Source organism: Echinops telfairi, unplaced genomic scaffold (assembly GCF_000313985.2).
Source record: "Echinops telfairi isolate 266 unplaced genomic scaffold, ASM31398v2 ScPeMD7_7458;HRSCAF=8496, whole genome shotgun sequence".
NCBI lineage: Eukaryota > Metazoa > Chordata > Mammalia > Afrosoricida > Tenrecidae > Echinops > Echinops telfairi.
This window is the reverse complement of record NW_022111358.1, coordinates 43,825,616-43,839,911: the sequence shown is the minus strand read 5'-3', so window position 1 is coordinate 43,839,911 and position 14,296 is coordinate 43,825,616. Positions and strand designations below refer to the sequence as shown.

Genomic DNA, 14,296 nt, shown 5'->3' with positions numbered 1-14,296 from the left:
GGCTCAGCAGCGAGGGCTGCTGCTGTTTGAACGCCTGGCCCGTTCTCAGAGAACAGACACAGCCACCAGTGGATGCACCCTGAGGACAGTGCTCAAGCGGATCAAGTGGTTCCCAAGCAGCTCTGGGCAATGGGATCAATGGGGCAATTGTCCGAGGGGGAGCAGAGGGAGGGCTGCTTTGAGGACTGGCCGCTGCAGGTTTGGAGAGCAGCGCTCTAGGGGGGGTGAATGCAGCACAGTTCACCAGGCCCTGCGGGTGGGAGGCTCTCTGAGCTCTGGCCCTGTTGACACAAGGCAGGGGTCCGACTTTATCCCAAAGGCTGCAGAGGGAAGAGTGAATTCTGCGCTGATGAAGCCGTGCCGGAGTAGAGCCAGGCTGCTGCCAGGGCCCCCCGGACACAGCAGTCAGGCTTCCCTGGATGCTGGCCTCTCTAGAGAACCAGGCTCCTGGTTTAGAGCCACACGCAGGTGGTTGAGTGTTCCAGGAGGCCAGAGCCCTGTCATCTGAGCACCTACAAGTGGGTCAGCCCTCAGCATGTCCCCATCCCAGGGCACTGGTCAGCTAGCGGTGCCCATCGTCAAGACAGCCATTCCTGATGGAACCCCAAGGTGTCCCCAAGACCACCCGCCCCGCTGGAGCTATGAGGCTGTCTGGCCCGACTCTGGCCTCTCCTCTGGGCACCAGGGTGTTAGTGCCGTCGGCCAAGGGCCGCCGCCCCCCCCCCCCCCCCCCCCGTCAGCACTTACCCCATGAGCCCACTCTCTGACTAGTGTTGGAGACAGAGGTGACCAGGACATGGCCCTGCCCCAAGGGGCCAGGTGGATGGGGCTTGGAGCCAGAGTGGCCGGCCTTTCTTCAGCACCCTTGCCCTAAACCCAGAGGAGCCCAGCCAGCTGCGCCTCCTGGCAGAAGCAGCACCACACACCAGTGCAGGGGCTTCCTCCCACCCCCCTGCCCACCACTACATGCCTTCGTGGTAGGGGCACCTCCAGAAGATGCTGCTATTAGCTTGCCTGCTGTGGCCCAGGGGCCCCCTGTTCCCACCACTGGAGAGAACACAGCTGCCTATCTTTTGGACACACACCCCCTCGCCCCAGCTGGTGAGCCAGACCACCTCAACCCCCTCTCCAGAACCTCTGCCGTGTGGTGTGATAGACGCAAAGGCAGTCCAGCCTGGACAGGAGGGGCACCACAGGGTGAGGGAGGACAGCAGAGAGCTGCAGGGGACCCTCTGAAGTTCCACACAGTGCGGGTGCCCTCTCACCTAGAGAGCTGGGGCTTGGGATAGACGAAGGGGGGCTCACTGGGAGGGCAGAACTTCTGAAAGTGTAGGGCAGTTGCAACCCCACTCTACGGGCAGACCAGGAGCCCACGCTGATGGGAGAGACATCGCTTAGCGCCTAGTGTACCCCAGGGGCACGGGATCATCGCCGAGTCAGTGGGCATCGCTGTGAAATCAAACTAGTTAGAAGAAAATCAATGGGACGGATTGAGGTGGCCCAGTGCATCCCTCCCATCTGGCAGCTCAGCCAGGAGCCTCCTGCACCTCCCACCCCCAGCCAGCAGAGCCCAAGGTGAGAGTGTGGAGTCCCCCAGAGTCTGAGGCACATTGGAAGCAAGTAGTGTTGGAGAAGGAGGACAGGCCGGGCTCCTGCGCCAGGGGACCCAGCCCCCACGCTCCTCCACCTGCCCCCAGCACCCCCGTGCACCCTCTCCCCATCATTCCCTCGTAGCAGTTGATTCAGCCTGAGTAGAGATGAACAGACCCGGCTGGCCCCTCCCGGCTCCCCCTCCACAGACCCTGCCACGGCTTTGAGGGACCGTGAAACGGCTGGCAGGTTGAGTGACCGCCCAGAGGGGGAGGGGGCGCGGTGGGGAGAGCTGGGGGGCCAGTGAAAGGCCCCCTTTGTGCACTAGTTTCAGGGAAGCTGCATTCAATTACCAAGGAGGCCGCAGGAGAGTTGAAAGCCGGAATCGGGGCCCCAGTTCCCCCCTTCCACCCCCCCTGGCTTTCTTGTCTTCTCACCCCACCCCCACCTCAAGAAAAGAAACAGATGTTGTGAGGTGGAAGGCTCCGGAGATCCCCTGCTTGGGCTGGGAGAGCTGGGAGGGGGCTGCCAGACTTGCTGCCCTGCCCCTCCCCTGGCGCCGCTGTCTGAGGCACCCAGCACCCCCTTTGCTGCTTCTGGCCCCCTCCCCTGGGAAAGGCGCCAGCCGCAGGGTTCCTGGCTGGGGTGGGGGCTGGTGAGATGCTGAGGGTTTAGACTCAAGGTCTGTGCCCCCACCCCCAGCCTGTCCCCAAGCTAGTCAGACCCCTCCCCCCAGCCTGTGTGTGTATGAGTGGAGGATATTGGGGGTGGGGGCTCCATCTGAGCTTTCTTCCCCCTTCCCAGCTACTGAGCTCTGAGCCAGCCTCCCCTCTCCCCTACTCCCTCCCTGGGGGGCTTGGAGACTGCCCCCTCTCCATCTCTGCCTGTTCTCCCCTCCTCCACCTCCTCCTGCTGCCTGTCCGGGCCCCTGGTACCTAGCCTGTGAGGCCCGGGGCATGGCCCCACTTCACAGGGGATGGTACTGAGGCTACTTGTGAGGGGACAGGATGAGCCCACAGCCCAGCTGGTGAGACCCCCGGGTGGGAACTGCACTGCGTGCTCACTGGTCAGGGTGTCAGGCTCTGCACTCAGAGGGAGTGGACACTTCCCAGCCAGTCTTCACCTCCTCAGGTCAACGAGGACGTGTTCAGTGGGAAGGCTGGGACTCCCCGTCACTGCCCCCGGACAGAAGGACTCTGACTGCCCCCGAGGCACCTACAGGGCTCACTCAGACCCTGCCTTCCCAGGGCCAGGCTTGCCTCTCAGCCCCAGGCAGCAGGTGCCCCCTCCCCAGCCCTGCCCCCTTCCTGCCCTGGGCGTATGGTGCCCCCGGCCCCAGGCTGGCTTTGTTCCCTCCTGGCCAGCAGCTGGGCGGCAGGCGAAGAAGGGGCTCGTATTGTGCTGTGCTGCATCATGGGAGAAGAGCGGTGTGGATGGGGTAGAGCATTTTCTTATTGTCCTGAGCAGCTCTCGGGGAGTGAGGTCTTGGGGGAGGAGGGGGTGGGAGTGGAGAATGTGGGAGAGGGGTAAGGAGCGGGCAGACAGGAATCGGAGAACCGGAATCAACGGCTGCTAGAGACTTGTAAAATGTCTGTGTAATTGTTACTGTTGGGTGTGCAGCTGGAGGCTCACACTGTAGGACAGGGTGGAGCTGTCCCCCTGGGGTTTCTGAGACTGTAACCCTCTGCGGGGCTAGAGCAGCCTGTCTGTCTGTCCCCTGAGGGAGTGGGCTGCCCAGTTCAAACAGCTGACTTTGCGGTCAGCCACCGAACAGGTCCCCGTGGCGCCACCAGGGCTCCTGCCCAGCGACTTCCATGCCCCTGCAGCCATTTCTTATGCATGGACACTGGGACTGCAGCCAGGCTCAGGCATGGGAACTATTGTCAGGGTGGCACGGGACCGGCCGGTTTCCTTCTGCAGTGCATGAGGTCGCTGTGGGTCGAGCCAACTCCAGGCTCCACACAAGCCCCACAGACAGACGGTCCCGGGGCCTTGGTGACTGCTCTCACTGCTTGCCGGTGTCCTCCTTACTTCCACCCCCTTTCCTCTGGCCTCACCTCCCCCTGTGCTGTGGGCAAGTGTTGACCGCTGGGGCTCACGCAGTGACAGATGTAAGGACTACGGTGCCTTTCGTCCCCCAGCCCGCTCTTTGGATGGACGCTGATCTCTGGAATTGGTTCAGCTCCCGCCTAACAGGGTACCTTGGGACGATGGTCTGGGAGGTTCCCCCAGCCTCTGCTGGACCGAGAGAAGCTTGTTCTAGGTCTTCTGGACCTTCCACCCCGCCCTGGTCAGAACTGCCCGTCGTGGTCACCAGACACCATCAGGTTCACCCGATCCCGGATTGGAAGAGCCCATGGTTCATGGGGATGGTTAACCCTGTGTTTCTCCCTTGGGTGTTTGGCTTCCTTCTTCCTCTCTGACGCTAGACAAGTAGAGACACATAGTTGTGTCTCAGAGGGCCGCCCACAGCTTTTAAGACACCAGATGCCAGCCACCAAGCGAGGGTAGCGAACAAGAACTCTGGACTAAACAACACACGATGTGCTCACATACCCTCTCCTGCAGACATAGGCATGCACTTCTACCCATGTCAGCACATACATGCGTGTGATTGTCACTGTTCAGGACTGAGCCCTGCTGACACTCTGGAATAAGAGTTGGGCTGCTAAACCACAAGGTCAGCAGTTCAAACCCACGAGCCGCTCTAATGGAGAAAGATGAGGCTGCCTGCTCGGTGGCCATTACCTGGCGTTGGGCTGTAACTGGCCCATTCTCCTATGTTCTTCCTGTTGTCCTGGGTTCTGGCCAAGTTGTACCGATGTCATCTTTTGGGCAGGGGGTGGGGGGTGGGGAGATCTTGAGAATGCTTCATGTGTTTATGCTAGCCCACATTATATCTTTACGACTCCTCTGAGGTACTTTTCTTCTTTGATTAATAAATCATTTTATTGGGGGCTCTTACAGCTCCTAGAATAATCCATACATCTATTGTATCAAACTCATGTGCACATATCATCATTTCTAAAACATTGTCTTTCTGCTTGAGCCCTTGGTATCAGCTGCTCTTTTTTCCCCTCCCTTCCCGCCCCTCCCGCCCCCATGGACCCCTGATAAATGATAAATTAGTATTATTTTCACATCTTACACCATCTGCTGTCTTCCTTCGCCCATGTTTCTGTTGTTCGTCCCCCCTGGGAGGTAGGTTTTCACCCCCTTCTTCCCCCACCCCCACTTCCTCTACCCTCCTGGTATCACTACTCCCATTGCTGTTCCTGAGGGGTTTATCTGTCCTGGATTCCGTGTGTTGTTAGCTCTTATCTGTTCTATTGTACATGCTCTGGTCTAGCCGGATTTGTAAGGTGGAACTACGGTCATGATAGGTGGGGGGAGGAAGCATTAAAGAACTAGAGGAATGTTGTGTGTTCTGTTGGTGCTGTGCTGCACCCTGGCTGCCTCTTTCCTTCCTTGTGACCCTTCTGGGAGGGAATGTCCAATTGTCTACAGATGGGCTTTCCAATTGTCTGTAGATGGGCTTTGGGTCTCCTCTCCGACCCCCATCATTTGCATCAGTATATTTGTTTTGGGTCCTCTTACCTGATCTGTTACCTGATCCTGTTGACACCTCATGATCACGCAGGCTGGTGTGCTTCTTCCATGCGGGCTTGTTGCTTCTGAGCTAGATAGCTGCTTGTTTAACTTCAAGCCTCTAAGACCCCAAATGCTATATCTTTTACTAGCCAGGCACCATCAGTTTTCTTCACAACAATTGCTTATGCACCCATTTTTACTTCGGCGATCATGTCAGGAAGGTGAGCATCACAGAATGCCAGGTTATTAAAACAAAGTGTTCTCGCATTGAGGGAGTACTTGAGTAGAGACCCAATGTCCATCTGCTACCTTAATACTTAACATTTAAATATAGGTGCATAGGCCTATAATCCCTGCTAATATATTTTTACATATGTGCATGCCTCTATTTGTACCTCTATAAATGTCTTTGGCCTCCTAGTTCATTTTACTTTCCTCCTGTCCCACTATCACATTCACCTTTATTCGACTCCTCCCAGTACTTCATTTGTTATTTTCGTGCCCACCACCAGAGTCCTGGTGGGCCAGTGGGTTACAGATTGGGCTGCCAACCACGAGGTCAATGGTTTGAAACTACAAGCCACTCTATAGGGTGGGGGAAATGATATGGCTTTCTACTGCCTTAAAAGATCTGTAGTCTTGGAAATGCACAGAAGCGGTTCTATGCTGCCCTGTAGGGTGGCTGTGGATCAGAATTGAGTCACTGACCGAGAGCTCTGGTTTTTCCCATCGCCCAAAATGACAAGTGTCTGCATTTCTAGGAAACGCGTCCCTCCCCCTCCCTCCCTAGTAACCACCAAAGAGTGCTTCTTTCTGGGTGTCTGTCTATTCCTAACTTTCTAGAGTAGTGGGAGCCTGCTTTTCTGAGGACTTACCTCACTCGGCACTGCCCTCCTGGGCCGCCGTCCTTGTGCTGCTTGCAGACTCTCTACTGTTCTCTGGAGCTGCTTCGCATCCCAGTGTGTGGATGCACCAGAGTTTGTTTACCCAGCACTTGGGTGGTTTCCATCGAAGGATGCTGTCAGGAGCATGGGCGCGCATGTGTCTGTTCATGTCCTTGATCTCATTCCCGTGGCTGCACACCTGGGAGTGGGATTGCTGCCTCCTGAGGTGCTTGTGCGTCTGGCTTTTCGAGGACCTGCCTGACGACTTTCCATGGTGGTGACTGCACCATTTTACAGCCCCGCTGCAGGGGATAGGCGTTCTAGTCCCCCCACAGCCTCACCAGCATGTGGTGTTTTCTGGGGTGTTGTGGGGTCTTTTGGGGGGTCATTATCATGTTTGCAGGAGTGAGATGGTACCCCATTGCAGTTTTGTGTCTAATGGCTCAGGATCACAGGAACCGTTTCCTGGCTGACCATCGTAACACCCTCTTTGGTGACGGGACTATCATGCCTTTTACCCATTTTTTTTTGATGGGCTTATTTGTCTTTTTGCTATTAGGTTGATGACATTTTCTATGTATTTTAGAGATTAGCTCCTTGACAGGTTGTTGCCAAATATTTTTTCCTATTCTGCAGGGTTCCATTCACCCTTTTGGTAAAGTCTTTTGATAGGTAGATGTGCCCGAATTATCTTCTACTGTGCATGCATTATCAGTTCTGTTTAATGAAGCATTTCTGCTGGGAATCAGGTCCCTTCGCCTTCTTCCTATCTTGTCTTATAGGGAGCTTCAAAAGCTCGTGGAAAAATGGAATTCAAAGATGACGGAATTTTTCCATGAAGGTTTTAAAGACACCCCCCTCCCATGCAGTGGTAGCCTTGACACTTAGTTCTTTGATCCCTTTGAGGTAGTGTGTGTGTGTGTGTGTGTGTGTGTGTGTGTGTGTGTTGTGAAATTCAGAGCCTGCTTCATTCTTCTGCAAGTGTATAACCAGCTCTCTAGCATCCTTTGTTGAAGAGAACAGTTCCTTCTCCATGGAGTGGACACTGTTTGTGAAAGACTGGTTGCCTGTGAGTGGATGGAATTACCCGAGGTTCTCAATTCTGCTCCATGGTCTATGCCTTGAGCCAGTACCAGACTGACCCAATTACCAGGTATGTGAGATCCAGAAGTGTGAAGCTTCCTGCTTGGTTTTTTTACTCAGTATTGCCTTCACTATCTGGGGCCTCTTCCTTTCCAAATAAAGCTGGGTGCTAGCTTTTCTAATTCTGTAAGCAATGTAATTGGCATTTGTTCTTTTTGGGTAGTATTGAGACATTTACAATTTTAACTCTTCCTATCCATGAGCATGGGTTGTTTTTCCATTATGCGGATCCCTTTTGGCTTCAGGCAGTAGTGTTTTGTAGTTTTGCATCCCTGGGCAGGTTTATTCCTGAGTATTTTGTCTTTGGGGACATATTATAAATGGTATTGATCTCCTGATACTCTGAAAGAGTCCTGTGGTAGTTACGTGATCTGTTGTCAATTTGAGACTGAAGAGTGAAGGGGTGCAGTTTAGCCTATCAATCAGGTCACAGTTTAATGACCTCACTTGGAGGCACTAAGGAGATAAACAACTCATTGGAGGTGGGACACACGCTCACTCCCTGCGAGACATTCCTGTGGAGAAGACACATGGAGCTACGCTAGAGCCCTGGAGCTGAAGGAGCCATGTGGAGACCCTGCCAGCACTGCGATGCTTCCACCGCCACTGGATCCACAAGACTTCCCACCCACTGGCCTGTGATCTTCCTGCGTTCGGCATCATTGCATGTGCTTCGTGAGTCTGAAGGGGACTTTATAGATTTCTATCGGACATATGGGCTAATAGTGGACTTATGGACTTGACCTAGACTGGGCTGGGATGTTTTTCTCAATATTCAATTGCTCTTGTATATAAAGCTCTTTCTTGTACACCTATGAGTATCCATGAATTTCTCTAACACAAGTCCTCTTTGTTAGCATATAGAAACCCACCTAATGTGTGTCTACTGGTCTTCATCTACCCTGCTCCTTGGCAGCATCCTTCTGTTAGTCCCAGTAACTGTTCTTGCGGTGTCCCTGCGATAGTCTCTGTGAGGAGCCCTGTCACCCGTGAAGCAGGACACATCCTGTCCATTTCTCTTTCTTGACTTGCCGCTTTGGCTGAGGCTTCCACTTCAGCATTGAGTAAGAGGTGGTGGTGGTCATGGGCACTCTGGTCTGATCCCTGTTCTCCAAGGGGAATGCTCTCAGCCAGCTGTTGGTTTTGCATACAGGCCCTTGGTTGTGTTGAAGAATCGCCCTTCTATTCCCATTTCGCTGAGAGTTCTGATCAGGAAGGGGGCTTTGGTTTGGTCAGAGACCCTTTCTGTGCCAACGTAGATGATCCCGGGATCACTTTCCTCTGCCCTGCTTATGTGCTGCTTTGTGTAGCTGCTGCGGACTGTTGACTCCAGGAGTCTGGATGGCGTATGGGTTGCAGTCTCAGAAGCCCACAGAGGCACTTCTACCACCAGGGTCACGATGCGTCACAGCTGGCGTGATGGCAGTGCGGGTGCTTTTGGTTTGGCGAAACTCAGCGTCCTCCTTAGCAGTTCCTGACCTGGAACCTGGTGAGGCTTCAACATCAGGCCACTCTGAGTTCAGGCCTCAGCCGAATCATGTCTTCCAGCAAACCCTTCACTTTCTCTGCACTTGTTTTCCCCTCTGCCGGCAGGGGAAACCCTAGGACACTACTGCAGCACGGAGATGTGCAAATTCAAGGCTTTGAGTCCCCAGGTGCCTGGTTAAACCCAAACGCCAAACTCACTGCCCTCGAGGCGATGCCCTGTAGCCCAGGGGAGACCCGCCTCTGCGGGCTTCCCAGGCTGTCACTCCTCATGTTGTTGTGCCATCGGGTTGGTTCCCACCCATAGCAACCGATGTCCAACAGAACGAAGCCCCGCCTAGCGGCCGTGCCAGCCTCACAACAGTTCCGTGTCTGAGCCCATCGATGCAGCCACGGTGTCCGTCCATCTCATCGAGGGGCTTCCTCTTTTCCGCTGCCCCTCTGCTTTACCAAGCCTGATGTCCTTCTCCAGGGACTGGTCTCTCCCGACAGCATGTCCAAAGTACGTGAGACAAAGTCTCACCATCCTCGCCTCTGAGGAGCACTCTGGCCGTACATCTGCGGGGGGTACTTGCCCTCTAATGTTACGCAAGTCGGCCCTCACTCCGAAAGGCCTGAGCCAATCCTTGAAGATGCCTTTGAATCATGAAGTCACTTACTGCCAAGGGGTTGATTCCCACTCAGAGCCACCCTGCGGGACACGCTGCAGAACTGCCCCGGTGGGTTTCCAAGACTGTCGTTTTTGAGGGCTGGAGAAAGCCATGCCTTTGTTTTCAAACTGCCGACGTTGCCGTTCGTACTCCACCGTGTACCCACTACCCCACCGGGGCTCCTCGGACGGACAGACCTTGCTCTCGATCCCTCCTTCCAGCTTCAGCTTGCTTGTGCGGCTTTTAAATCCTGGAGCCAGCCTCGGCCACTTTCTGCACTAAAGTCAGGCGGAACAACTAACACCTGCCTGCACCTCATCCGATGCACCTGTACATTGGCCACAGAGACCACGCCGAGGGACAGGTTTCCTTCATCACTCAGGGGCTGCCAGGACAGTCGGGCTGGGTGCTGGCCCACTTGGGTGACAGGGCGCTGGCATTGCTAATGCTCTCCAGATGGCTGCCATGTTCCTGGAGGGTCTGGGCATTTGGCGCTCCTGAGAACAAGTTGCATGTGACATCTGCCGTCCACAGACCCCTTGGGGTCAAGTCCACGCCCATTTTCTCCTCCTGGAAATCGGGACCCCAGCAGCACTCAACTTCTCACTGAAGGTCAGTGGTTCAAACACACCAGTGGCTCCCAGGAAGACAGAGCTGGTGATCTGCTCCCAGAAAGATTAACCAAAAGAGAGCCACCACCTTCCTGTGGACTCTGACTCTCAGATGTCAGGGGAAAGGCCAGCCCCCCACATCTAATCTCCGGTTCAGTAAGTGCAATTGTACGATAAGATGCATAAAGATTATAGTAAAGTCATCGAGAGCATGAGAAATAAAAGAGAGATTGACATTGTGGAGTCAGACACATTTCATGGTAGCATGCTCACCTCCTGATGGCCATGATCTTACCAGCCAGGTCCAAGCACAACGTGGGCCGAGGGCAGAGGAGAAAGTGGGAGAGAGCCGGCAGGAGGGAACTTTATTGCTAACCAAGGCTTATATCTACTTAGGGGGCAGGATTACAGGTAACCACACACGTCACAGGAAGGGGCTGCACAGTAGGCAATACAAGCACTAGGAGGGGGATATACAGTGAGCATAGGCACAAGAGGAAGGGGATGAGCTAGGGGTGTGCACATAGGAAGGGGAGGGACTAGGGGAATACATGTAACAAGAAGGGCAGACCCTAGATGCATGATGGCCGCCTATCCTTGGTCACCCTTGAGTGGACTTGACCTCCCTGGGCGCTCCTTCAGGGAAACAATGTACTACTATCCTTATCAGAAGGGAATGGGTCCTACTTATTGTGGGATAAACAGTGGTGTCTGCTTGCTCTGGATGGCTGATAACCTGACCCCTGACCTACTTCTGTTGACCTCCAAGTGTATAGTCATTCGCCATGTGTAGCGAGCAGCTAGGTTTGGTATATATTTTGGGGAGACAACTTGGGAGAAATCCTTCTGTTTCCCACACTCAGAACCCTCCACAGGGCCTTTGAGGCTTTGTAGGTCTCTACAGGAGCAGCCTTATCTGTCTCTCAGGAAGATTACCACCCCCAGAACCCCACGGGGCAGCTCCGTGGGTCCAAAACAGACCCGGTAGCTCCAAGTAACAACAGCAGCAAAAGGGAACACAGCAGACAACGTCCCCAACCTCGTTTGTGCTGTGGTTTCCCCCCCCCCCAAAGTTTATTACTTAATGAGGCCTGGTGGTGCCTCGGGTTAAGCATCTGGGCTGCTAACCACAGTGGTTTAAACCCACACCTGCTCTGTGGAAGAAAGATGAGGCCCTGTGGGGAGCCATTCTGCCGTGTCCCAGAGGGCCATGATGAGTCTCCACCGACTCCACGGCAGGGGGTCTGGCTTCCACACTGCGCAGGGGTCCTGGTGGCACAGTTGCCGAAGCGCTCAGCTGCTAACAGGAAGGCTGCCAGTTAGAACCCCCAGCCCCGTGATGGGAGAAGATTCGGCCGTTGGCATCTGGAAGAATTGCACCGCTTTGGAAACCTCACTCTGTCCTGCAAGGTTGCTTTGAATCAGCCGGCCCGGTGGCACTCGGTTTCTGTCTTACTTGGGTTAGTATAAGGAGCCCTGGTGGCCTAGTGGGTTATGCATTGGGCTGTTAACCTCAAGGTCAGCGGTTCAAAACCGCCAGCCACTCCACAGGAGACAATTGAGGCTCTCTGTCTCAGAAACCCAGAAGGTCCGTTTGGCGCTGTCCCCTTGAGTGGCTGTGAGTGGAGTCCGTATAATCCGTTCACTGGGTGGGGGTCTTCAGAGCAGCATTGCCCTGTGACTTTGCTGTTGACTAAACCCCGCTGCGGCTCTTCCGGAGCGTTCCCATCTGCTGCCTTATTTGTTCTCAGAACATTCCTGGGAGCCAGAGGAGTTGGGGGGGTGGGGGGGTAGGGTGGTAGGGGAGAGGCACGGGGTATTTTTAGCTCTACATTTCAGGGCCAAGCCCTGTTTTGCATTACTACCCAGAGAGGCTGCTGCCTGCCCAGTCTCCCGAGTAAGCCGGCAAAGCGTGCTTTTCCCAGAGCCTCCAGGCACTCTGGGGACCGCTCCCCCTTTCACATGCCTGAAGCCGCTTCAGAGCCGGCGCGCAGGGAAACCCAGGCCCGGCCGGACTCTGCCCCGCCGCCCTTCTCCTTTGGCTATTTATTGGTCAGCTGGTGTTGCTCTTGAGTGCCGTCCAGTGGGGACCCTAAGGATGCACAGCGCTGCCAGGCCCTGCCCGGTCTTCACAACTGTTGTCATGTGTGAGCCTGCCCCCAAACACTGAGCCCTACTGCTCCTCTGCCCCCGCCCCGTGTGACGGCTGTCTCCTGGATCGAGGAGGTTCACTGCACAGGGATCTCGGGGTCCAGAGGACCCGCTCCACCCTGGCTCGTCGCTCTTGCTGGTAGCGAGATCCCGTTCCTGCTTCTGAGAGGCTGACTCATCCCCGGCAGGGAGGCGCTCGCCAAGCAGCCTGTTAACAAGCTCTCAAGGCTGAATCCTCACTGACTCTGCCCCCACCTTCTGCCCAGACCCAGGGAGAAGGGGACGGGGTTGACTGCGGGGCTGCGGCTCAAAGATCAGATAGCCTCGTGCCGCTGCCTCCAGGCTTGCCCGTGAACACCCTGAGCTTGTCTTTTGTCACCATGTTGTTCTTGTTCCGGGTCACACGTGGGCGGGGAGGGGGACCGGCACTGCTTCTCGCCTCCGGGGTCTCTGAGGGGCTTGATCTGGCCCAGGCTCTGGACCAAGATGCGAGCTTGCAGCCTCCATGAGGTCACAGCTCGGGTCTCGGTCAGGCGTGGTACTGGGGTGGTCGCCACTGGACGCTGCTGAGTGGGTCCACTTTCAGCTCACAGGGCACCCCCGCCCCTACCCCGCTCCGCACGATACAGAGCAGAGTGGCCGAGGCGTCTCAGGCTGTGGTCCTTGGGAGGACAGAGCCCAGGCCTTTCCCCCCAGAGTGAGGAGGTGGGCTTCGGTTCCAGCCGCCCACCTGCCGCTTGGCAATTGAGCTCTTAAACCCTGGTGTTACCAGGGCTCTTTAGACACTGTCCTCAGACTCAAGACGTACTGCCATCGAGTCAGCTCTGACTCAGGACAGCCCCTGTGAGTGTCTGAGACCCTCACGCGGTGGGAGTAGGAAGCCCCATCTTTCTCTGGAGGATCGGCTGGTGGTTTTGAACCACAGACTTTGTGGACCCCAGCCCATGGGTAACTATCAGGGCTCCTGGCAGGCAGGCGCCTCCTAGACCATTCACGTCCGTGACTTACTCTGGGAGTGGGTGCTGCAAGGGCTGTCCCATTGCCAGAGGGCCAGGGGGCCCCAGGAGCCATCCGGAGGCTTTTCAGACCCACAGCTGTGGACGGGAGTAGCCCAAGCGAGGGCCTACCCCCTCCAGGGATTGTCTGTCACCCATCGTGCCCGTAAGTCCTCTTGTGGCTGAACTCTGCGGCCCGTTCTGGCCTCATGGTCTCTTGCGTGGGGGGACATGGCTTCGTCGCATGTGTGTCCTGCTTCGGGCCTTCTTAGTGGGTCTCTGTAAAAGGAGCAGGAGCCCTGGTGGCTAATGGGTTAGGGTTGAGCTGCCACCTGCAAGGTCAGCAGTTCGAAGCCACCAGTCCTCTGCAGGAGAAAGAGGAGGCTCACTATCCCCATTGAGAGTACAGTCTCAGAACCCCCCAGGGGCGGTCCTACCTCGTCCCCTAAATCGACTCGAGGGCAGTGCATTTGTTTGTTTCTTTTGATTCTGTGGGAGAAGAAGGAGCCCTGGGGGGTGACATGTTAAGCTGAACCACCAGGTCTGCAGTTCAAACTCACCAATCGCTCCTTGGGGAAACAGTGAGGCTCTCTGCTCCCGTAAAGATGGACAGCCTCAGAGGCCCACAGGGTCAGTTCTGCTCTGTCCCGTAGGGTCGATGAGTCGGAATCAGCTCAATGGCAGGTGGTGGGCATAAAAGAAGATGATGACACCCACTTGGCACCCGCTGAGCACCTGCAGCCCATCAGGGCCTCACACCCATGCTCCCTGACACCCAGCTTCTGTCAGCTGGCCTGTTGTCCCCAGCACTCATGCCGACTCTCCTCCCTCCCCCCACCCCCCAGGGAAGTGACAGCGAGTACGAGGTGGACCCAGGCCACCAGAAGGCCCACTCCTTCGTCAATCACTACATCAGCGACCCTACCTACTACAACTCCTGGAAGCGCCAGCAGAAGGGCATCTCGCGGGTGCAGGCCTACAGCTACACGGAGAGCGACCCAGGCGAGCCCGACCACGCCGGCCTCGCCAACAGCACCAGCACCCAGCAGGGCAGCCTCTTCCGGCCCAAGGCCAGTCGGACTCCAACACCGCAGAACCCCCCGAACCCCCCGAGCCAGCAGAGCACCCTCTACCGGCCGCCCAGCAGCCTGGCCCCCGGCTCCCGGGCGCCCATCGCAGGCTTCTCTTCCTTCGTG

The 14,296-nt window shown here is 56.0% G+C and overlaps 1 protein-coding gene across 1 annotated transcript in view; it reads left to right on the top strand.

The window, feature by feature from the left end:
• Positions 1-14,296, top strand: part of SDK2 (sidekick cell adhesion molecule 2) — a 291,898-nt gene that overhangs the window by 272,653 nt on the left and 4,949 nt on the right. Inside the window, exon 45 of the mRNA XM_030888129.2 lies at positions 13,946-14,293. Within this exon, the coding sequence (XP_030743989.2) occupies positions 13,946-14,293 (348 nt within the window). The remainder of the gene's footprint in view (positions 1-13,945; positions 14,294-14,296) is intronic.